This window comes from Stegodyphus dumicola, chromosome 9 (genome assembly GCF_044657685.1).
Source record: "Stegodyphus dumicola isolate Sdum_Otavi_A_Nest chromosome 9, ASM4465768v1".
NCBI lineage: Eukaryota > Metazoa > Arthropoda > Arachnida > Araneae > Eresidae > Stegodyphus > Stegodyphus dumicola.
In genome coordinates, this window is record NC_140776.1 from 57,781,145 (window position 1) to 57,805,404 (window position 24,260).

The 24,260-nt window shown below is 30.4% G+C and overlaps 1 protein-coding gene across 2 annotated transcripts in view; it reads right to left on the bottom strand.

Moving 5' to 3' along the window:
- Positions 1-24,260, bottom strand: part of wcy (WW domain-containing adapter protein with coiled-coil wacky) — a 103,624-nt gene that overhangs the window by 29,726 nt on the left and 49,638 nt on the right. The window contains exons 5-9 of one of the 2 annotated variants that reach the window (XM_035358331.2): positions 20,210-20,340; positions 13,625-13,725; positions 13,201-13,230; positions 8,649-8,915; positions 48-113 (exon numbers count right to left, since the gene is read on the bottom strand). In XM_035358331.2, the coding sequence (XP_035214222.1) occupies positions 48-113; positions 8,649-8,915; positions 13,201-13,230; positions 13,625-13,725; positions 20,210-20,340 (595 nt within the window). The remainder of the gene's footprint in view (positions 1-47; positions 114-8,648; positions 8,916-13,200; positions 13,231-13,624; positions 13,726-20,209; positions 20,341-24,260) is intronic. The other variant, XM_035358332.2, reaches the window with a different exon arrangement.

Here is a 24,260-nt window from a genome sequence, read left to right on the forward strand (position 1 = left end):
AAACAAAAAGAAATAATAATAAAGTTAAATTTCTGATAAAAACTCACCTGCAGTCTGAGACAAATTAGTAACTTGTTTAGTTAACTGCAGAGCTTGTTGAATTGTTCTCAAAGCTAGAAAGAAAGAAATATAAATCAACAATATTTGAACCATATTATAAAACTGCTAATGCATAATAATGTTTATAAAGATACAAACAATTAAGCAACAAGAACCAGAAACTAAACTTTTAAACATATACACAACTTAATGTTTATAATGTACTCCTAGGGGGGAAAAAGCACTACGTAGAATCATTTTAATGCAATAAAATGCAGATTGGATGAACATACTGCTATGAAATATTCTACTGATATTTTATTTCATTTTCGAAATTAACTTGAAAATTCATGCACTTCCTTTATTTCCTAAGCAACTGTTTATCTACAAAAAATTAAAAATTTATAATGAAAAATCAAACTGTTTTCCCTCATTTGATACAGAAGAGTTGCATTTAGCAGAAAAGAATTACCTAATGTAAATTTATCAATAAGTCCAAAAGAAGGACCATAATCTATTCTGACATCAAGATGTTATATATTTTTTAAAAAAATTAAATCAGATTCTTTTATTTTTTCTATATTAAATTTTTAAATGGTATAAAATATTAAATAGCATAAATTATCATGCATTGAAGATTTTTCAAAGTAATTAAACTTCTAATTAGATGATACAGTCAAAAGTCATGTTAATCCGGACACCCATAATCTGGACCTCAAAGCTACAAACTTTCTGCGCATGCGTCAACGCATAATGCGTTCACGCATGTGCATAGGCGTTTACGCATGCTCATAATACCTTTACGCATGTGCATTTAATGTATAACGGACGGTATAAGCTAAGCTAAAATTATCTAATTACCTATTTCAGTTAATGCTGCAGATTGCGTTGTTCCTTAATCTTCGAATTAGATCCGGCTTATTACTTTTTGCAGACTGTTAGAGCAATTTTATAAAAGTAAGCTTGAACTTTCGATTATGTCAAATAGAATTTCGGATTCTGGAGCATCCAAAGGATCTATCTACAAAGCGAAAGCATGTTTCGATGTCCATCAAACAAAAAGTGGAATTTCTGCAAAAAAATGGAAAAAGGCATATCCTTTGCTTTTCTAACCATTCCGAAATCTGTTTATCAATTTCACGCTGCTATGCTGGGGGGGGGGGACATCACGGCGAGCAATGAACTGGAAGTTGATCTGTCAGCACTATCCTTATCTTCAGGGCAGATGTTTTAATTTTATTTGGCTTATTATTTCTTACTAAATGTAGTATTTCATCTCGATGTATTCCGTCTTTGATATGATTTAAAACAAATTCCTCGTCATTATAAATATCACGAATACACATCAAATAGTTTTCTGGTTGCAATTTTCTAATTTCGACTATGTGTAATGTATGCTTTACGCATGCGCGCGTTAAAAGAAATGTTTAATAAAGTAAACAAATAAATATTAAGCTTTTTTTTTGTAAATTTTGATACCCTTAAATCATAATTGCTCTTTTTTTCATAAATTACGGTTTCATATTTTTAATTTTATAATTTCTGCATGCCATCTTACCAAATTTAAATTGATGATCTATAATCCGGAAAAACCGATAATCTGGAATTGTCAAAGTCCCGACGAGTCCGGATTAAAGACTTTTGACTGTATTAAGAAGTATGATACATATTGTTATGTGCATACGGGTTCGTAATAGATTGAATGCACAAGTTCGATAACAGGTTAATAAAATTTATTACCAAAAGAAATATAGCAGAACTCTGGAATTTTCCTCAGAGATATTCGTACAAGTATTTACAATATCACGCAATATAATCAGTAGTTATACTTCACACTACTAAAAACATTAACAATGCAAAATGCATCTAAAGAGAAAGTTAAATCTGATATCACAGTCCACGCAGAACTAAATAATTCTCAATAACAGTAACTAAGCAACTAACTAAAACACTCTCTCTCTCCAGCTTTTTATAGATTTCAATCAGTTGCAGGATATTTCTAATAATTTCTCCTTCTCGATATTTCTGAAAAGCAATCAGAGGATGGAATTACGGTTAGAGCTAATAATGGTCAATTACATTTATTCAGTTTCAATACAAATTAAAGAGATATTTATTTATTAAATGCACGTGCTCCTGTATTTTTATATTTCCGACATAGGTTTCTCTCTAAATTTGTCTTGCACGGGGAAATACAACAATTTTAATTATAATTCTACTAAAATTATCTACCTAAATCTAAAATTCGTAACAATATTTTAGGCACACATTAATATAATAATTAATAGTTGCATATAATTTTATTAATTGATAGCATAAAAACAATAAAATATTTTGGCAGCTTTTTGGTATTTGTAAAAAAATTAATAATTCAAATATAAACTTATACACACATATTTATTAAAAGAGGGAGTGCTCTCTTGCAGTTATATCTTTAACGTAAATATAAATTAGCAATCAGAGTAAATGACACTTAAATCAGCAACCTACATATCTTTTTCAAAACAGTTATGTAAAAAAAATTTTTGCTGCTTTTTCAACTCCTGACTGATTTCTTAACTTGTAGCATACTATTCCAAGTAGAAAATATATATTCATTCTCTACACATGGTGCTTTTGCTGTGCTCAACATTTCAGTAATATTATAATAGTGCTTATATATATTCACTAGATTTTGTTATGTTGCTGCTTGCTTTGTCTTGATGCAGTTCTACAGATTGATCATACTGTGTGTAAAGAAAAGGTAAAAAGGTATTTCACATTTGAAATTGAGCACAAAATATATTTTTGAAAATGCGCGGAGTTGATCTTAACATTTTTTTCCACTCTCTATTTTTAATTTGCCGTTATATGATAAACCAGCTATAATCATAAATCCTTCAGAAAAACTTACTTCAGATTTCATAAACCATGTTTTAAGATTTTTTCTCCTCCTCTTTGTTGATAATAAATGGATCTCTTTTTATTGTAGTCATTTAAGTACACCCAAGATTAATCTTGTCCTGATAAATGTTTCTCATAAAGAATTCTGTAGTATGTTCTGCATTTGGTGGTATGTCGTAGAGAAAAGATGACGCACATTATGTTTTTTCGACTTTTTAAGATTCAAATCAACGTTAATTTACACTTTTGTAACACTTTGTTTACAGTTGACATTGAGCAATTTAATGACTTTGCCAACTGTCCTTTGACTTGTCCAATTTTCTTTAATATTAAATATCTTGCTTTTGCAAATTCAAAACATTCCGTTTTGTCCTTGGATACGTATTTGGGACAAATTTTCTACTTGATGTTAAATTTTTACGTTATTTCATTTGTTGTTGACAACATTACCTATCGTAGCTTAAGATATCAAAAAACCATGGCTTTCACAATGATTTTTAATAACTACATACGAATAATTTTCTTCGGAAAGAACACAAACATAGTGTTATATCCATTGCTTCTATAAAAATGACATTTTGCATGAAAACAAAACTATTAATTAGCAGATGATAATTTACACTTTCACAAATACAGTTAAAAAAAAGTAAAACAAAATAGTCTAAAAAATGTGAGAATAGCCTCTATATTTGTTTCATCGCATTGCTTGCCCACTAGCTTAGAAAAAATATTTCTCTCGAGTGACAATACTTCTATTTTCCCAGAATGAGAATTCAAAACTTGAAAAAAAATAAACACCTCAAAACAGATGTTTTGAGATGTTCAAAAAGGTAACTAATTCTAGGATGGACCTAATTTTGAAACTACAATTTTTTTCCCCATTTCTTTCTTAAGCACCTTTCCCTCCTCCCAAAAAAGTTTGTTGTTTTCAATAAGTGCCTTCAAGCAAGCTACTGAAGTAAATGCACAGCTACATTTTGAATAATTCAGTTTCTTTCTTTTAAATAAAATCCCAAAATCTTCACAAAGAATTAATTTATGCTTTTGCTTTACAATTTGATTTTGCCTCTTTGTACAATTTATTTCAATATGAGATTTCATGTTCTAAATAGAGTTAGAAAAAGTTATAACTTCTGGAAAACTAATTCTTAAACCTCCAAAAGTCAAGGATTAGGCAGTGAAACTCTAAAGTTCCCCAAAATGCAATGAATAAGTTATTTTCTTGACTGTAGTTCCGAAATGACCCTTTCAATTTGTTCCTTGACATCTTTTCTTTGAATTACACATCCAACCCAAAACCAGATCCATGACCAGTTGGCAGAATTTTCTGTGTGTAAGAAACTGGAAGACTATCCTTTCATGTAAAATTTAGTTTCCTAAAAAAGAAATGGAAGCAGACATGACAAAAGCCTCCTCTTCTAATCCCCCCCCCAAAAAAAAACCCTTTATGGTAAATGCCCAAGTGAAAATACCCATATAGATGAAAGTGCACATGGAAAGAAGATCACATGAACAAAAGCACACATGATTTTTATCAATACAGAATGCATTTATTATTGTAATTATAATAAATAAAGTATCTGAGTCTGATTTTTGATACCTCAAAACCATGATTAAATTTTATCACTTTTTTTTTCTATGTCAAAAACAAACTTTTCTGATTACGCATTTAGCTATTATGTTTCAATGATCAATCTGAAAGTTTTATTTATTTATTTATTTTAATTTAGTGTGTGTTTTTATGTGAAAATGAAAAATATCAAGGTGAAGTTCCTCAAAAGCTATTTTTAATATTATATGGCTAAGACTATATGTATGTTTGAATAATGAAAGATGGGGGAGATATTATTTATTCATATAAGAGAATTAATAACATTTATAAAGAAATATTTTAAAGCCCTTTTTTAATTCTTGAACTACAGTAGTGTAAAGCAGTACTTTCAAGGATTCAGGTGCACTCACTTGAAAAAAAAAAAAAAAAAAAAGAGGGGAATAATTTTTTTCCTTATTCTTTTAATACGGTTAAATGCCCATATCAAGAAATGTGTGAAAGAAATTGCTAATCAGAATTTCTTCAGTTTTAAACAGAGATTCGCGTTATTTCTTGTATCCCCCTTGTAATATACAAGGCATAAATTCAGCTGGAGTACAAAATAAAATGTGTTCCCTTATTTTATTGTATATTTTTTTATAATTTTTGTATTTATATGTTTTCATGAATTTGTTTTGTATATGCTAAAAATAATGGGAAAATTACATGGCATACACACTCTTTATGAACTTGCATCAGTGTGGGTTTTTATCAGCGTAGAATTTTATAAGTGTAGGCTTTTATATGTGTCAGCTTTCATCTGCACTTTCATCCACGTGTCGCATGGGGAATTATCAGAAAGATTTTCTGGGAGGAAGGCTTTTGTCATGCACACTTTTGCCCAATGGGCTTTCATCTGGTCACAGGAATTTATGCCTCAGATGTTTACGCTTTGAAATCTATTGGAATTGCTTAGTTTAAAATAATTTCAAATCAGAAGATGAAATCTATATGCTAAGGTAAAATTACAGTTTCTTTATAATCTTATGATTTTCATATATTTTTTAGCTTTATAAAACTTTCAAAATAAATTCTTTGAAGTAAAGATTCTGAAGTTCTTCATATACCAATATTTTACATTTATACATTTTACCAGTCATATTATCAAACATTTTCAAAAGTCCGGTTGTTCAGGTAAATCCATTTCAAGACACAATCACAGAACAGAGATAACGGCTGTGGTTTGAGGTAAACATGTTGGCAACATGGTGTCAATGCTCACAAACATTAACCCTTAAATGCATGTAGTTGCCATTTGGCAACATATTCATATTTAGCCATGTAAATCAACTCAAAACACAAATTTTAGCTTACTGTATAGTGTAAACAATTGGATATACACTGTTTATGTATGTAGTTTTGAAAAGTTTCAGTGTTGTAGCACCACTAAAGGTGCAACGGTCATTATTGTGCGAGTTGATGTGTAGGGTGTGGACATCATTTGTGGCTATGAATTTTTGATTTTGTTTTTGTTATTTTGACGTATTCAAAGTTTTAAAATTGTTGGAATAAGTTTATAAGGTATGTATTATTGTATAAAATTGTTATTACACATTTTCCTATCATATTTTTTGTGAAAGTTAATATTTTTTAAAAATTGAAATAAAAACTTAGTTTAGATTTATTTTATTATTTTTCCTATTTTAATTGATATCAATTCTAATGTATCTTTTACTTTAAGAAAATCCATGCATTTAAGGGCTAAATCGACTGCAAATCAATTTTTCTTATGAGGCCTTTTACTGAGAAATCTTTTCTATGGCAGATAATTTGTGTGCAGAGCTACAATAAGTTACCATATATATATAGATAAAGTCATCTCTCGCCCCTACAGTGTTTCATTCTATCATGTTTTTCAAACACATTCATTAAAAAGTTAATCGAGACAGTGAAAATGAAGCAGCTTGTGCTGGGTTGTCTGAATCAATTATACACCCCTATATTACAACAAAAGTTAAAATTACTATATGTATGGACTATCTAGTTATTAAAAACACTGTAAAAGTGATGGTTTTTCAATATCTAAAGCTACAATAGGTAATGCAATCAATAAGAAAGGAAAAAAACTTCAAGGTATGGCTTAAAGTGAAAAAAACTGTTCAAAGGAAAAAAACAGAATGTTCTGAATGTTCCAAAGCAAGATCCTTAATGTTCTAAGAAAACCTGCCAAGTTTAAGAACAGTTACAAAAGCATTAAAATACTCAATAAACACAGTGATTAATGCTAATTTGAATCTTAAAAAGCCTAAAAAACGTAATGTACATCGATTTTCTCCACAACATATCACTGAAAGCAGAATGCGCTGCATAATTCTTTATGAGAAACATTTATCTGGACAAAAATTAAAAAAATGCTGTCACAATAGATGAATCTTCAGTGTATTAATCAAAGAGAAGAGAAATATCTTAAAACATACTTCAAAGAATCTAATGAAAGTTTTTCAAAGGGATTTATGATTCTTGCTGATTTTTCATATAGCGGCAAATTAAAAATAGAGAACAGAAAAATTTTAAGATCAACTCCACATATTATCAGGAACACAATTATACTCAGTTTTTAAATACAAAATACTTTCTTTCTACCCACAGTGCCATCAATCAGTAGAACTCCATCAAGACAAAGCAAGCAGCTTTATGTCAAAATCCACCGATAACTTTCTGGAGAAAATGGAATGAGAAACGGGTATCAAGGCCATTTCCTCCACTCTGTATGCTTACTTAATCTCCTGATGTATCACCAAAGTGTTTTTGCACTTTTGGACTTTTAAAAAGGTGGATTGTCGATATGTCGACCACAACCTTCCTTGGACTTTAGAAAGATGTTCAAGAATATACCTCTTCCAATACTACAAAAAGCTTTACTGTCTTGGAAATTACGATGCAGAAAGCTTGTGAAGGATATGAGCTATCAAACAGAACATTTAAAATACAAAAACTTCAGGTAAAATATTTCTGTAAATACAATAAAAATCATCCAAGAAATGTGTTAACAGCCTTTGTATGACTTGTTGCTTAGTCTTGATGAAATTTCACTCTTTGAAAGTCATTGGAATACAAGAATGGAATTCCTTCTGTTACCATTGGTCATAAAACTTTTCCTTAATAGTACATTGAGCTGATTTTAAAATTTTTTTCTCATTCTTCTTATTTTTAATTTCCTACTGCAAGAGAATCTTGTGACAAGCATAAGCCCCTTACTGAAACTTTCTTTACTTCAGCGGAATCAGATTTGTAAATTCTTTCCTCTTTGTTTTCAAAAATAGGTAGACCTTTTTCACTGCAGTCATTCAGCTTCATCAAGAGTCAAAATGTATTTCCATTTCAGCATTCTACAAACAGTTCTGCATTGAGCCATATGCCTTGGCAAAAGCTGAACATTGTGTTTTTTTAGATTTTCTGAGTTATAAATTGTCTTTTAGTATTTTATTTATTGTTGCTACAGATGTATTTAAAGACTCTGCAATTGATTTTAGAGTCAGCAGATCTTCTCTTGTTACCAATGATTTAGCTTTAGAAATATTAGAAACAGTATGTACATTTTCCAGGTACTCATTCTGAGTCCTCTCAATACAGGAGTAATGACTGATGGTTTTCCCTTTCCAATTAATAATGTTGCTTATTTTGTACTTGAAAATTTTGATACACTGTATTTTGCAATGTTTTTGAATTATGGAATATGAATTTTGAATGGAATACAAAGTTTGAGATCCAGATGTCCAATATCTGAACCATATTCATTAATAATCTAAATTTTGAATATTCTTTTTGCTATATTTTTTTGGTATTATTATTATTATTATTTTGCTATAATCAAAGAAATCTAGTAATTAAAGATTACAAATTTTATTAAAGAAACAAATTTATGTTATTTTATTAACCCCTTAACTGCCGCGGGCGTATATATACGCCTTGCTCAGCCGATGCGTTAACTGCCCCAGGCGTATATATACGTCCTTCCAAACTGCTATCATTTGCTTTGCGCTGCTACATCTAAAATTATTCGCAAAGTTAACGCACCGGCTGTGCATCTGGGGCAATTAACGCATCGGCTGAGCAAGGCGTATATATACGCCCGCAGCAGTTAAGGGGTTAAAACACAAAAGAAATAGATTACGAAAGCCTTTTATTAGTTTACCTTCCTGAGGAGACAGCTCAGATAAATTAGGCAGGCCCTTTGTTCCAGCAAGTTGTGAGATCAGCTTGGGCAAATTTGATAATGTCACTTGAGAAGGAGAGAGTAAATGGGCTGCAACCTGAGCATTAGAGGGACAAGAGCTTGAATTTGTTGTCGAGGAATGGGTACCAGAAGTCTGATTCCGATTGGGAGTTCCAGAATCTGTGTGACATGAATATGTCTCGCTGTTTTCTGTAGAACTCTCAACAGAATCTTGGGAATGAGAATCTGGAAACATACACACAGAATTTATTTAACAAAATAAACAAATACAAAGATAAGAAAGTTAAAAGTTTAGATAAATAAATGATTTCAGATAAATAGCAAGTGCTTAATTTTTATTACCCCTAATTTCTTTTAAGTTGTTTAATTATTCATAGAAAGCATTTCTTTTAGGCAAGATAACTGTATAAAAATAATTTTTAGAAAATAACACTGACGTATGATTAAAATTACATATTATACAAAGCAATGGGAAAATGAAAATAAAAATAAATAAATAAAAAAAGCTTTTATCAAATTTAATTTCATTTGCTCATTCAGTGTATAATTAAGCCTAATATTTGGTAGGAGTAATATATTTTATCAGCGTGTAACTAAACTATTATTTAGAAATAGTTGTAATATTACTAAAACAAATGACAAAAATATATTTAAAAAGACTGCAATCCGGGTTCATACACTTTTTTTTTTTTTTTTTTTTTTTTTTGCACATTGAAATTAAGTACTTTTAAGGACTTTAAGGACCATGAATGGAGCAAAAAACTGGGGATCTGTCAGCAAATGGAAACTGAATAAATTCAATTGAAGATATGATCTATATCTGAACTTTACATTTATATACCTTTTTAAGAATGAAATAGATCTATAAGTATGATGCATTATTATTATAATCTAATACTTAACGTAATTATAAAACAAATTCGAGAATAAAATCAGCTTCGTAAAATTCATCAAATAGCATTAAATATTTTACACTTGCAATAGTTGGACATATTTTAATGAAGATTAGTCACATTTTATTAACATCTAGTTTTGTGTTGATTTTTTCTTTTATGTCTCATTTTTTCATGTACTTGCTCAGTTTAGAGGCTTAATGTCAAACAGTAGATTTTATGTCAAACGGCATAGTTTAAAATGAAAAGTAAAATCGGCATCATTTGTAACAGAATCTTGGCTGTTGGTACTTTTGCTCCTTGCCCAGAGAGAGATCTGCTGATCAAAACAGACCTAAATGCCTGCTGTTGGCATATATGATAAGTGTTGAACTCTATGCTTGTCTGACAAAGTTTCGGTCATAGTTACTGTAGTTGTAACCCAGTTAATATATTACTTTAACCCTTTTCAGCACACTACCTTTTAAAGTTGGAATTTCGATAAAAAAAAAAAAAGGTAGGCAGCCTAATTAGGGTATATGGTAGGTAGTTGGAATTTCGATAAAGTAAAATTTTGTGAAGAGAGCACTTATCATTTTCATTTTGTGGGTGTGCCCAAATCAGGCACACTGACTGAATAGAGCTTCGAAAAGAGTGCTGAAATGAGCATTGCTGGGAAGTGTGTAAGAGTAAGAGATTTTGCCTACAATTAAAAAACACTAGATTATGAATACCGTAGCAGATTTAGCATTACCTAGGGTGTGCCACGGGGACACCTGCTACTCTACACCCCCCGAAAAGGCTCTTTTTTGGTTATATGATGATAACATGCATATGGAATGCGGAAAAACGTAACTTGGGTATATGATATTTACGTTATTTACACTTCACACTTTAGTCTATTTTTTTCATGGTGGTACTTTTCGAAGAAAGTGACACAACCTTTGAAAAAGCACAACCCAATATTGTATGTTCTGCACATGTACCTGGATCCACATCAGATTCCCTATCTCAAGCAATTCATGTAAAATTTTCAGAGCTTCAAAAATAGTCAGCCCTCTCCAATACGTTTGAAAATAATTAAAAATCCAAAAAAATAAACTAATATTATATCTACAATAAAGAAATTATTAACTGCAAAATAAAATTAAATAAACATATACAACTCAAAACTACTAAACGTAGTGTTAGCAAAACTTTGAACGAAAGCAAAGGAGAAAAAGAGAACTGCTCTAGTGAAAAACCAAACAGCTAACTGATAAAATTACCCTTGACCTTCAGAAAATCACCCCAACAATTTGTTTGTTAGTTAATAACCCAACGTCCCCTCAAAAAAATAAATAAATAAAAAAGAGAGAGAGAAAAGAAGAAAGAGGAAAACAGGAAATGAAACACAGATGTGGACCCACCTTCTTTGTCAATGAACTGACCTATGACATGTGCAGAAACAAAGAATACAGTCTCTCAGTTGTCCTATAGTTTGGGCATGCCCGATGTGGGCACACACACTTTTTATATCCTAAAGAAAACTGGAAGATTTCTTTGAAAAATTAGGGTCTTAAAAAACTAAACATGGCTAAAGTACATGGACTGGTTTGTGTTGAGCTACCATCTACTACAAATAAAAAGTAACCTATAGTAACCTTTAAATTCAGATTAACCTATAGTAACCTTTAAGTCCTTTTTCATTCAATTTTTCTGTGCACACAGAAGGAAATTTTTAGGTGTGCCCATACGGGGCACACTGTGCTGCAAAGGGTTAAGGTTCTAATAAGCTAACACCACAGGCGATTAAATGTTTTGTATTAAGTCTGACTAGCTGTAAGGAATAAGTTTTATACGGAATTTTACTTTTTTGTATTGTATCTGACAATAGTAAGGATTAACGAAAGGCAACAACTCGCTTTAACATGCAGAGATAATTTTTAAGGGTAAGCAATTAGTTACAAATAATTGAATTAGTTAGATAACCTTAATCATTATAGATTAACATAGCCAATATTAAACTAACTTTATTTATAAATAATATTTTTTAAAAAAAGCACTATTAAAACTAGAATCTAAGAACATTTCCCAGTTTAAAAAGCATGTAATTTATGAGACTGATTCTTAAATGATACATTAAAAGCTAGAAAACATTTTGTTTCATAGCAACATCACACAACAAAATATTTATGGATCTTTTTAATTTGAAAACTTCCCAGAAAATTTGGATAATTTATATCAATTTTCTTTTTCATAAGCATTTTTTTTAACAAGAAGATTCATTAAACAAACCAATGTTCCCACTAATTTCTGCTTCATCTCGTAAGTTGTTAGTGCCTTAACAATACTCCTTTAATGAATAATTTTTTCCTCTTCATTTTAGAATTTTTGGATTTAATTAGATTTCTGTTATTCTAAAAAACTTCATGTGTTTAGAATATATAGAAGAAATTGCTAAAATAAATGTGAAATGATACATGGTCAGATCCAGCATCCAAGATAGCATAGTGAGATTTTTGAAATTTAGTAAAACACCGAGCAACAAAATCTAGGAATGGCAAAACTTTTAGGATTTAGGGAGGCACTAGGCAGCAGAATTAAGGACCCACAGAGATTATATCAAGTAGGAAAATGCCTTGATATTTTCCATGTTTGTGTCTACTGAAAAGAAGATAAAACAAAGGAAAATTAAACATGTTAAGATAAAGACTCCTAGTAAACCTATTCTTAAAGAATGAAATGTTACAATTTTTTTGGAAAGTTAAAACTATATTCCGAGTAGTTTGCTAAAGCGTGTAACACAATGTCATATAATGCTATCATATTATTCACAACAAAAGAAAATCTATATATATATATTTAAGAAAGACACTTCAGAAATCGTTGACAGCACATCTGACTTGCCAATTCCTTCTATAACTCATGCAGCCTCATCATAACAATTGTTCTCTTTGTTTATTGATACCCTTTGAAGATAAGTCTTTAAAGGGTGAGTCAGACACTGACTCAGATGTCATCAATGTAGGGATCTACTAGATCCATCCTATTCACTCATGCTTCAAAAACAATCCTAGCTGCACACTGTAAAGTAATTATTTATTTATAATTTTTTATAAAGTTGCACTTAAAATTTAAAATGTATTATTCATTCACTTTTAGCATTTTTACTTGTTTATTTAATAGCATTTATGGCTCTTATGTCAGGAATATCGTTAGAATATGTGTAGTGAACCTAATAATATTTTACAAATTCACTGATCCTTCCCAGCATAACTCATTATAAGGTTGGAAGCATTTATATGTATGTGTGTAGGTATGTATGCATATATTGCATGCATGTACATTAGTACATAAGTTAGTACACACTATGTACATGAGCAAAGTAAAAATAACTGCTTACATTAAAAATTGTACAGTTAATAAGTCAGTTGTGATCAAATGTACCAAAGCTATAACTGCCATTCCTCCCACAGATATATCTTTAATTTGTAAAATATTTTTTCAAGAGTTTATTTAAAATGGACATGGCTTTACAATAGAAAAAAAAAAATTACAAGGATACCAGAGGATTTTTATTAATAAGGGTGTAATTTAATGCAAGGTAAAAGGTCATACTAATCATGGCAATTGCAAGTAACACATAGGAACTCTACCTTTTTTTTTAATTCGCTTTTCTTTCTCACCTAAAAAGACATTTTTCATTATCATAAAAAAATTAATATTTACAAACTATTTTCATTATCAATACAACAAATTTATAATTATGACAGATATACTATAACACATTTATAATTATTATTCAAACTATTTTCATTAATATAAAAATTAGTTCAATTAATAAAAAGTGCAATTTTGATAATTTTAGCATAATTTCTTAATGCAGAGTTCAATAAACTGAAATCTTAATTAACTAAGAAACATTTTCTTCTTCCATATATTATGCAAGATTCATCCCTAGATTTATTTAGTGAAAATACTGTCACTGAATGTTCATTTTTTAAACAGTTAATATGCATTAAGCATAAGCATATTCAATTTTCTCGAGTCACTTCCAAAAATTTTAAATCAATGACTTACCATTCTTAGTTTTATTACTTCCTCCTGCTCCACTCACTCTTTCATGGCTTCTTTCCTTAGAACGATTGGTGTCATACGACAGACGACTTAAATTCTGCTGCCTATAAATAAAATAATATTTTCTAAATTTTGCTACAAAACACCATAAAAGAAAAGATAATTTATTAAAAATTTAAATACTTTCAAAATACATTAACTACATTTCTAAAACCAATAGAATAAAACACTAAAATACACATCACTACGAAGTTTTATGAATCATACACATTGCTATTCATACCATACAACAAGCCATCATATTTATAGGCAAAATCAGCATTTAGCATCTCAAAAATATCAAATGTAATATTCATATGACATACATAAAATGGTAAAGTTTAGTCAAATTATGTCTTTATCAGCATATACCTATACATTTCTCTTTCCCGTGAGTAAAGAGCTGCTCTTTACTTCAATCCTTGAGCAATGACAGACAATGTAAAAAATTGCATTATTTGTATTATACTGTGCACCTTTTCAAGGAACAGTAGAACAATACAAACCATGTTTTTTTCTTGCTAATTCAAACTACATAAGTATATTTATGCTTATGATTAGGATCACACGTGCACTCATGGGAAAAAAAAAAAAAAATTATACATTCTTCACTCCCCCCCCCCCCCAATGACAACTGTTAAGTCATTAACTACACCTATGAACCACAGCCCTCTAGTGGCAGTTTTTATATATTCTTGGAGAATAAATTTTTTGTTAGCAGTATACAGTCCATAAAGAGTGGATAAAAATAAAATAAACACAACTAAATCGGCAAAGAGGCATTTTAAAAAGCAAAACACTGGAGAAGTTAGTGAATAACGTCAAAGAATCCGAAGGAAATTCAGTTGAGTTAGAAGTAAAATTTGAAAACGGCATGGAACTAAAAGTTGCCATGACTCACCTCTACAACGACTATTGCAGAGGATATGAAAAGACAGATATTGATGAAGGCTTTAAAAATATGGAAGAATGGATTCATCACTGGAGAATGTGGAGGTAAGAATTAAATACCTTCTTTCAATGCTTAAGTCAAATAATGCTCCAAAAATTAAAGACAGTGGTGTAGCAGTGCATAATGCGACTTTCTGTAACATAAAATTACCTAAAATTACACTGTCAATATTTACGGGAAATCATGAAGATTTTAGTAGCTTTAAACAGCAATTTATTTCTTTAATTGGCAATAATAACAAATTTAGCAGTTAACAAAAACTCCATTATTTAAGGGCTGTCCTAAAGTAAGTAACCAAACAAACAGAAACAGATCAAGACAGTTAGAATTTACTTCTTAAAGCTCTTGAAACTCATTTTGAAAATAGAAGAGCAGTTACTGATATTCACATACAAAACATATTAAATCATGAAAAAATCAACAATAAATCCCTCAGGGAATTATGCCAATTATTGGATAACATGAAACATAATTTGTGCACATTAAAAGTTTTGGAATTTGAACGCAGTAACTTATCTGATGCTATATTAATATATTGTTTCAAAAAATTGATTAGAAAACACATAAACAATTTAAGTTGACATTAAAAACAAAAGAAGTACCCACTATAGATGAACTCTTAAGCTTTCTAGAAAACAGAACTTTAGTATTAGAAAGTTTGTATAAAAACACTAACCAAAAACCATTACTGCATAAAAATATTACTTCAGGTCAATGCTATATAAAATCCTACAGTTTAATTGTAAGTGCAAAGAAAAAATATTAAATCCTGTATTTTCTGTAACATGGAACATTGGTTACACAAATGTTCTAAATTCCTTAATATGAGTGTCTCAAAATGTAATCAAACAATTTAAGAATCAAAGTTGTGCAAGATGTTTTAAAATGCATAAAGAACCATGCAAGTCAACCTTTACATGTAAAATCTGTAAAAATTCCAATCATAACAGTTTAATTCTTGTTGATTCAAAACCCAAAGTTTCCGAAGCTGTTTCGAGTCATCGACAACTGGTGCCAAGAAGAAAGAAGAAAAAATTCCTCATATGCCTCAATTCAACAATAGCCTGCCGAAGTGTTAGGTGCCATATTAACCAACAAAGGTAAACAAACTGAGTTGCTGTGTATGGTATCATAATTCACTGAAACCACACGTGGGAAGAAACTAAAATTAAAAGGAATATTGGACTCTGGAAGCAGCTGCAATATATTAACTACTAAAGGTACTGATGCAGGGAAACTGAATAACCAAAATATAAAAAAAAACCATAACTGGAATAAATGGAGGCGAATATTTCGTTAAAAACAAAACAGTCACAAAAATCTCGAATAAAGATGGTGATTGGTGTACGATTTTACCCTTTTTTAATTTTACCTCACAATATGGAGCTTACACCTACAAATAAAATTGATATTTTTAAAATAGATTTCCCAAATGAAAAAAAACTAGCTAATCCTACCTTTCATATACCTAGAAAAATTCATGTATTATTGGGGTGTGAATTATTTTTTGAATTGCCAAAGGCAGAAAAATTCAGGTCCTTTGATGGTTCACTTTTGTTACAAAATAGTGTGCTTGGTTATTTAGTGACAGGTTTGATCAAAAATTCAAATTCTTATCATTTTCTGGGTTAAGTTCAGAACATAATTATTTAGATAAGTCTGAGTCAGAATCCTTTCCTGGTGATTGCACTAAAAATGTGAGTGACAAAACTTTTGAAAGGCAATACTGTAAGGAGCATTTCATTTCTACGCACAAGAGAATTTAAAATGGAAGATATGTTGTGAGGTTACCAATAACTTAAGATAAACTGCCAGTGTTGGGAGCATCAAAGGAAACAGAAGGCGATTTAACTTACTTTGTAAGAAATTAGATAAAAAAAGATGAGCGTAACTATATAAGGTATTTATGGATGAATATACGTCCCTTGATCACATGGAAAGAATTCAGAGATTATGAATGATGTGTTCTAATTTAGAATATTATATTCCCCACTATGCCATTTTTTATCCTGAGAATACGTCAACTCCTCTCCGCATCACATCATTTTTTATGTGTCTTATATATCAAGAAATTGGGTTTCTCTCAATTCTATATTGTTAAATGGAGGAACTGTACAACAAGAGTTATTTTCCATTGTGGCCAGATTTCGCACTCATAGGTAGGTATGTATTTAATGTCAACATCAAGAAAATGTATAGTCAGATACTAGTGAATGGAGCTGATAGATTTGCAATGAATATTATGGAGGTCGAGTTTGTTTCCTCCCGTGGAGACCTATAGATTCAAAACAGTAACTCATTTAATATCATGTGCTCCATTTTTAGCAACTAGAACACTGTGAGCATTAGCTGAAGGAGAACAAGGGAAATTTCATCCGGCTTCAAATGTACTACTAATCAATGACACATACATCTGTCATACGTCTGTTGATGACATTTTATCCAAATCAAATAATTTTGAAGAAACAAAGAACTTGCAGATTGAGTTAAAAAAACCTCTTAGCTCCAGGAGCTATGGCGTTGCATAAGTGGTTTTCCAATCATCCTGAGGTGTTGAATGACAATAAAATCAAAGAATACATATTCTCATCAAACTAACCTACAGTTAAGACTTTTGGTTTATTATGGCAACCTTCGTCAGACTGTTTTAATTTTAAGGTATCTGAACAATTTAAGATAATTTAATTTTAAGGTATCTTTGTAAAATTATCTGTTTGATAATTTTACAAAGCGTGAAGTCCTTTCAACCATCACTTCACTCTTGAAACCATTGGGTCTTGTCAGTCAGTCCATTTATTACCAAGGCCAAAATATTTCTTCAAGAAATGTGGAAGAATACACTCAATTGGAATGATCACATTCTATCAAGTAAGTTAAATGTTTGGTTAAAATTTCTAAAGGATCTATTACAAATTTCTACACCCGTTCTTATACCTGAAACCATCATTATTAATCTTCATGGATTCTGCAAAGCATACGAAAAGACTTTCGGTGCAGTAATTTATATCATCTCAAAGGCCAGAAATGGAGCTATGATGACGAGTCTACTGTGAAACAAATCAAGAGAGTTTCCCAATTAAGGCTCTAACCATTCCACAATTGGAAACTTTGCAAAGGTTCCTTTACTTCTTCAAATCCAATTCAACCACATTTATCTATAGAGTCATTCAACGGTTACGTTAGCCTGCATCAAGGCACTTCCTGAAAGATGGAAAAACCCCCGTGTCAGATCGGAATAACTGATTAATTCTTCGTGCCCAAATTTTGACTGGAGGTTTGTTCCAACAACCAATAATCCTGCAGACATAATATTCCAGAGGTATCTCAGAGACAGAACTGTTGATCAATTCCTTTTGGTACAGCGGCCCTCCTTGGTTGACCTTTGACCTTCAAGTGCCACTGTGTAAAACCAGTGGATGAGAACTTTGAAGAACTAAAACTTTCTAGCTTACCAATTTTATTAATTCAAATTATGACTTTATTGATCATTTAAGTAATAATTTCACTAAAGTTTGTCGTATATATTTTCAGATTTCCCACAACATGAAACATCCTATGCAGCCCAAAAAGGGTAAGCTATGAGTAGAAGAATTGAACCAAGCTTCAGATGCACTGGTAAGATTAGTATAAAGAAATGAATTTTGTGAAGAAATTTCTTGTTTAAAAAGGAACAAAAATATAAAGAATAGTAAATTAAGTAATCTGAGCCCCTTTATGGATGAGAATGAGATTCTTCGTGTATAAAGAAATGAATTTTGTGAAGAAATTTCTTGTTTAAAAAGGAACAAAAATATAAAGAATAGTAAATTAAGTAATCTGAGCCCCTTTTTGGATGACAATGAGATTCTTCACGTACGTGGATGTTTACAAAATGCAGACTTTGGTCAAAACAAAAAGCATCCCAATTTTTTGCTTTCTAGTTTTGGCCAACAGGTGGAAGAAATTTGGCTCAATAAATTGTAAATGAATGCATAACGTGCTTTAAAATTAAAGCTATAACCTCTGAGCAACTTTTGGAAAACTTGCCTGCAGAGAGAGTTAACCCTAGTCCTCATTTTTATAAGTGGAATCGGCTTCTGTGGTCCCTTTTTCATTAAATACAAGGGTCAATGCAAGGGACATTTAAAACAATTTAAGTCTCAAATCTTTGTACAGGATTCATACAGATTTCTGCACATGAAAATTAAGTACTTTTAAGGACTTTTCAGGAAAAAAAAAATTAAGGACGTATGTGTAAATGTTAACTGAATAAATTCAATTAAAAATATGATCTATGCCCAAACTTCACTTTTATAATATCATCCTAAAAATAAAATAGATCCATAAGTAGGATGCATTATTATTACACATTAATTAACATAATTATTAACAAGTTTGAAAATAAACTTTATGAAATTTATCAAATAGCATTAAATATTTTACACTTAATAATAATTGGACATATTTGAAAGAAGAAAAGTTATATTTTATTTATGTTTTACTAACAGCTTTATGTTGACTTTCCAAAAACCGCAGTTTAAAAACTATCTAAGCAATTTGCATTCTTGTGAGGAAATAGAAATGGGAAATTCTAGTAATGGCTGATATTCAAAACAACCGGGAAATTTAAATAATAATAACTGTGCAAATCTTTGAAGAATATAACCATTATTTTTATGAAATTTATCAATGTTACAATGTTTTTTTTTTAAAAAAATCATCAAAAAATTCCCAGATCTCGGAATTAAAATTTTTCTATAGAAACTGATCTTAAAATCGCCAAAATGCTGATAAGTTGCTAAATTTAGAACCATTTAACGAAAGAATTTATATCTCCAAAAGTGAAAAGTTGATTAAGATGTCCAAACAATATGGTTTTACTGAAGGATACTAATTTACCACCATATAAATGGAAGCTAGGTTATATACAAGAATAAAGGGATCAGACAGAAAGGCTTTAGTTTTACTTAAAACATCTGAGGCAATTTCAAGATAGGTCTCAACCAAATTTGTTTGCTTCCAATGACTGACTGAATTTCCATTTTCCATGGATTGTAATAGTGTATTTGCATCTGTATATGTTTATCTTTTAACGTATTTGACTTTATTCACTTAAGCTCCTTATTTGTTTTAAAAAAAGGAAGGGTACTTCCTTATAAATTGTATTAGTGTTGAACTGTAATGTAAATGTAAGTTTGAAATTTCAAAGTGAGGTGTATACATGTTGTTATGTCATTAACTACACCTAAACACCACAGCCTTCTAGTGGCATTTTTTGTATATACTTGGGGAATAAATTTGTTCATTAGCAGTATACAGTTCAACAACTTTGAATAAAAGAATAGAACAGCACTTAAATCTAGACATGGTTCTCTTTCAGATAAAAATGAAGGTATGGTAATCGCATACCAATTTAAAATATTCAATTTCATAAAAAGAAAATTAGCTTAATTAAAGCAGGAACTTTATCATTTAAAATTAGCAATGTATATGCATATAGATAACACATAATTCACATACCACAAGACATGAGGTCGAGAAGTTTCAAATTACAATTAGTAACTGATAATTTCTTATAAGCAATAGTAATATGCAAAGATATTAAAGAAGACAATTACCTTTCCCATTCAATCAATTCCTTTGGTTTCTCCCACTGTGAAACTTCTGTTTTACAATTATAATAATATTTCTTCCCAGAGGAGCTGATGTGCTCAGACCAGTCCCCAATTGGAAGTTTCTTTTCATTTTCCTTTAAAGTTAGATTAAAAATATATATATATATATATACATTAAAAAATTACTATAATTACTAGCTCATAATAAATTTCATAAATACCTATACTCACTCATTCACCTATTTTGGCAGGCAATACTAAAAATCAGTTGTAAAAATAATGAAAAAAATTACTAATTCACCTCAATCTTAACCCTTGAATAAACTGAAACTTGCCCACATCCTAGGTTCAGATAATTTTGGTATTCTGTGCACAGTTGGTGCCCTTAAAGGTAACATATAACTACCAGTAATGTTCAATACAGTCATTTCTTTGTCCCATATAAATACTGAACACTTTGTAAAGAGTTGCATGATAAGTTTCCCTGTTTAATGAATATCACAAACATAAAAATTAGATTCCTGTTAAACCAATCCTTTATCCCTCCAACTAAGCATGAAATGTACCGTAAAATTAAAAAAGGCTGAAATTCTACCCAATATTACCACAAATCTGAAAGAAATTTTCAGAAGTTTAAAAGTAAGGATTATATTATTCAGCTTTAACTCTTTCGCATCGAGAGACGACCAAATCTGTTTTCAACAAACATCGAAAACGCCCGTGTTTACGAATTTGTCTTGGAATAGTTTTCCTTTCCTCCTGCGGTTTCATCCATTGTGTGCAGTTTCACCTTAGGACCGGATTGCACCTGCGAACGTCAATAGCTTTCCGTATTTCTCCTTTATTTGCTTCAAAAGAATGACTGACATGTCTTTTAACAACTCGCAAAACCAATGAGCCATACACTAACGTGGAAAGGAAAGAACTAGGTAGAAAATAAACGAGGCGTTGGGGCGGTTTGCCGTTGCCTGAATAAACAGGCGTTACGGGCGACTTCAATGCGAAAGAGTTAATGTACAGACAAGTAAACAAGCAGCAAAAATACAATGTTTCGCAACTTACACAAGTCTGCTTATACATTAGATTCAGCTTCAATGTCTTTTTATTACAGGAATATCTTCTATGTCCAAATATATCAATAATTTTGAAATTATTTAACCATCTGTTTAAATAATTTCTTACATAAACGGATTTTACATGCTACAACAATGAATAAATTTACAATTACCACTTTCATGCTACAACAATAATACCATTAAAAGGATGTACCTAACAATCTCGTACACAAGCAATTAAAACACAGGAATTCTTATTCCCAACCACTGGTTATCCCACAGATGAAAGATACTATATGACTGGAAATTAGGATACTTAAAGAATACAATTTATATCAACATTTTAAAACTCATAGAATCAAACTGCCAAGGAACTAATACTCATATCTTGGCAGGTTTAATAATGACAAACAAATTTTTATGATAAACCAAATGACTAATAAAGCAGTTAACAAGCTAAGACTTATTCAATTTATGATAACTGAAAGTTATATATATATATATATAAGAAAAATAAAGAATATGGAAAAGATTCTTCTCTTCTGTATTCACAGAGTACAGCAAGTGAACATGACTGCCCCTTTCACATGTAGAAGGATGGTGGGAAATAAAAAGAAGTGTGCCTGCTTCGACATGTAATAAGCTGTTGTTGCATCTTGATTATTCATTAGGAATTAATTACAGAATCTTTTGAATTGAATTTTGATGAAATCCAACTATTTTTTACCACCAGAAATCTTACTTAACCAGGACTTTATTTTGAAAGTGGAACTGCTTTTTAATTTTGCTGCACTAATGTGTTCTTCATTTGTGTTCTTGGAATTTGTTCTTACACCTATTTTGTGTTCCTAGAAATATTTAAATCATGAGAATGTCAACTCGAAATGAAATACTACATACAGCTAAATCTTTAAAATCTTCTTCAACAAAAGCAATTAAGCTACTACATAAATTTCTGTTTGGTCAAGAAGGTGACCATGCAGGTTGTAAATGACTTCATGAATTCATCGGACTTGATGATGCTCTTCAAACTCAGAGAAGTTAAGGAAAACCTATTAAATATTTTCACACTTGAAGATCTAATTTCAATTCTTAATATTCTGAATTTAGAATATACCACTTTCACTGATGACTATTAAAATACCATTCTGAATGCTTTAACTAATTTCAATGTTATTCAAAACAACAGTACCTGATTCTGATGGTGAATTAGAAAACCCTGAAGAAAATATAATTCCCAAAAATAAAATGAAGTCTCAAACCACTTCCCTTTTTTAACAACTTGTTCGAATTTGGCAGCCAGCCAAGATGTGCAATTCTCCAGCTCAGATGCTTGTTTATATAAACATACAACAAATAATATGCATAGAATGTCATACATGGTATACAAACAGCAATTCAGTATAACTTTCCATGATTTATAGAACTGTATTAAAGTTTCTGACTGTTCTTCTGATAATTAAAAAGAATATTTTTTAAATAGAATAAAAGAATTCATTTCAACTGAATAGAATCAGGAATGTTCACAAGATTATTTTTACAAAAAAAAAAAAAAAAAAAAAGTTTATTGGGCTTTGCTAAAACTTCTGTAAATTCTTTAAAGGGTATCAAAACTTCTATTGTATTAAAAGAATATTTGTTGGAAGAAATTTCCTCTAAACTGAACAGTGCAAATTTGCATAAAATGATGTTTAAAAGACATTTAAGCCAAATGAATCCTTATTCGATTATTTTATTGCTTCAAGAGAAAACGGTTCCTGAGGTAAAATTTCTATATCTTTTATTTTTAATTATGTGATAAATGGTATTCCAGACAGCCCTAACAAATTTTTATTATACAGTTGTAAAACTACGTGAATTAAAAGATAAGTTAAAGATTTATGAAAAACTTGTATGCACTATCAAACATACTATATTTTCCAGTGACCTGAAATTCAAATATAATTCTCATCACTTAGTAAAATTTTGTGAAAGTTTACCCAACCTATGGTTTGGTACTACTGTGAGCCTAAAGGCCATAAAAGTTTAATTGTTCTCATAAACAACCTAAATGTGTTTCCTGTAATTCATTCGGTTATAAATCATCTACTTTTACTAAATATAATTTTGCATTACCTCCATTATCACAAAAAATCAAGCCTCATTCTATGATGATCAAAATCAATATTCTGATGCTATCATTACTTGACACTAGTAGTCAAAGCCACTATAATGAATACACCAACACACACACAAAAATTTGTTTCTCCAGCACTTCAAAAGTCTTCATTATCAGAACTTGGTGACTACACTGTGCACCCAGTAGCATATTTTACAGGTAGCTTCTAAATTCAAAACACAAATTTTAAAACTACCATTCATTTTATTGATGGCAACTTATTATATGTCGATGCACTTATTGGAAGTGATTGTATCCAACAAGCTGAATTTTCTATTAAAACATGGTATTAAATTAATGGAAACACAAATTTCTGAAGAATTAACAGCTAAATCTTCATCCCAAAAAGCTACATCACAGATGTTAGAAAACAGCAGAATGGTGTTAAAAGAATCATTGCAAGAGAATCTTCATGAGAAAGGAGACGAAAAGAAGGCAGTAGACAAGCAAGCATCTCTTCTCAATATTTAAACTACTGAATACAAGAAAAAAGCTGAAGAAAAAGTTGACGTAGATGCTTCATTAGAAGAAAAGAAAAATAAATTTTCTAAAGGTGTTGACGTCCTGCAGCATCAATTAGATGAACTTCAGGTATCCATGATAAATTGTATAAATCAAAATTGAAATTGCAGTCTAAGATTGAAGATTTAACCGCAGAGCTTGACAACCAAAAAGCTAAAGTATCTCATCTTGGGAAGTGTCAATGCAAGTTCAATCATTTGCTTGCTGAAGAGAAAGCTTCATCTGAACAATTTGGGCACAAAAGGGCCAATGCAGAATGTAAAGCCACAGAAAAAGAACCTAAAATCTCATCTCATGCTACAGATCTTTAAGAAACTGA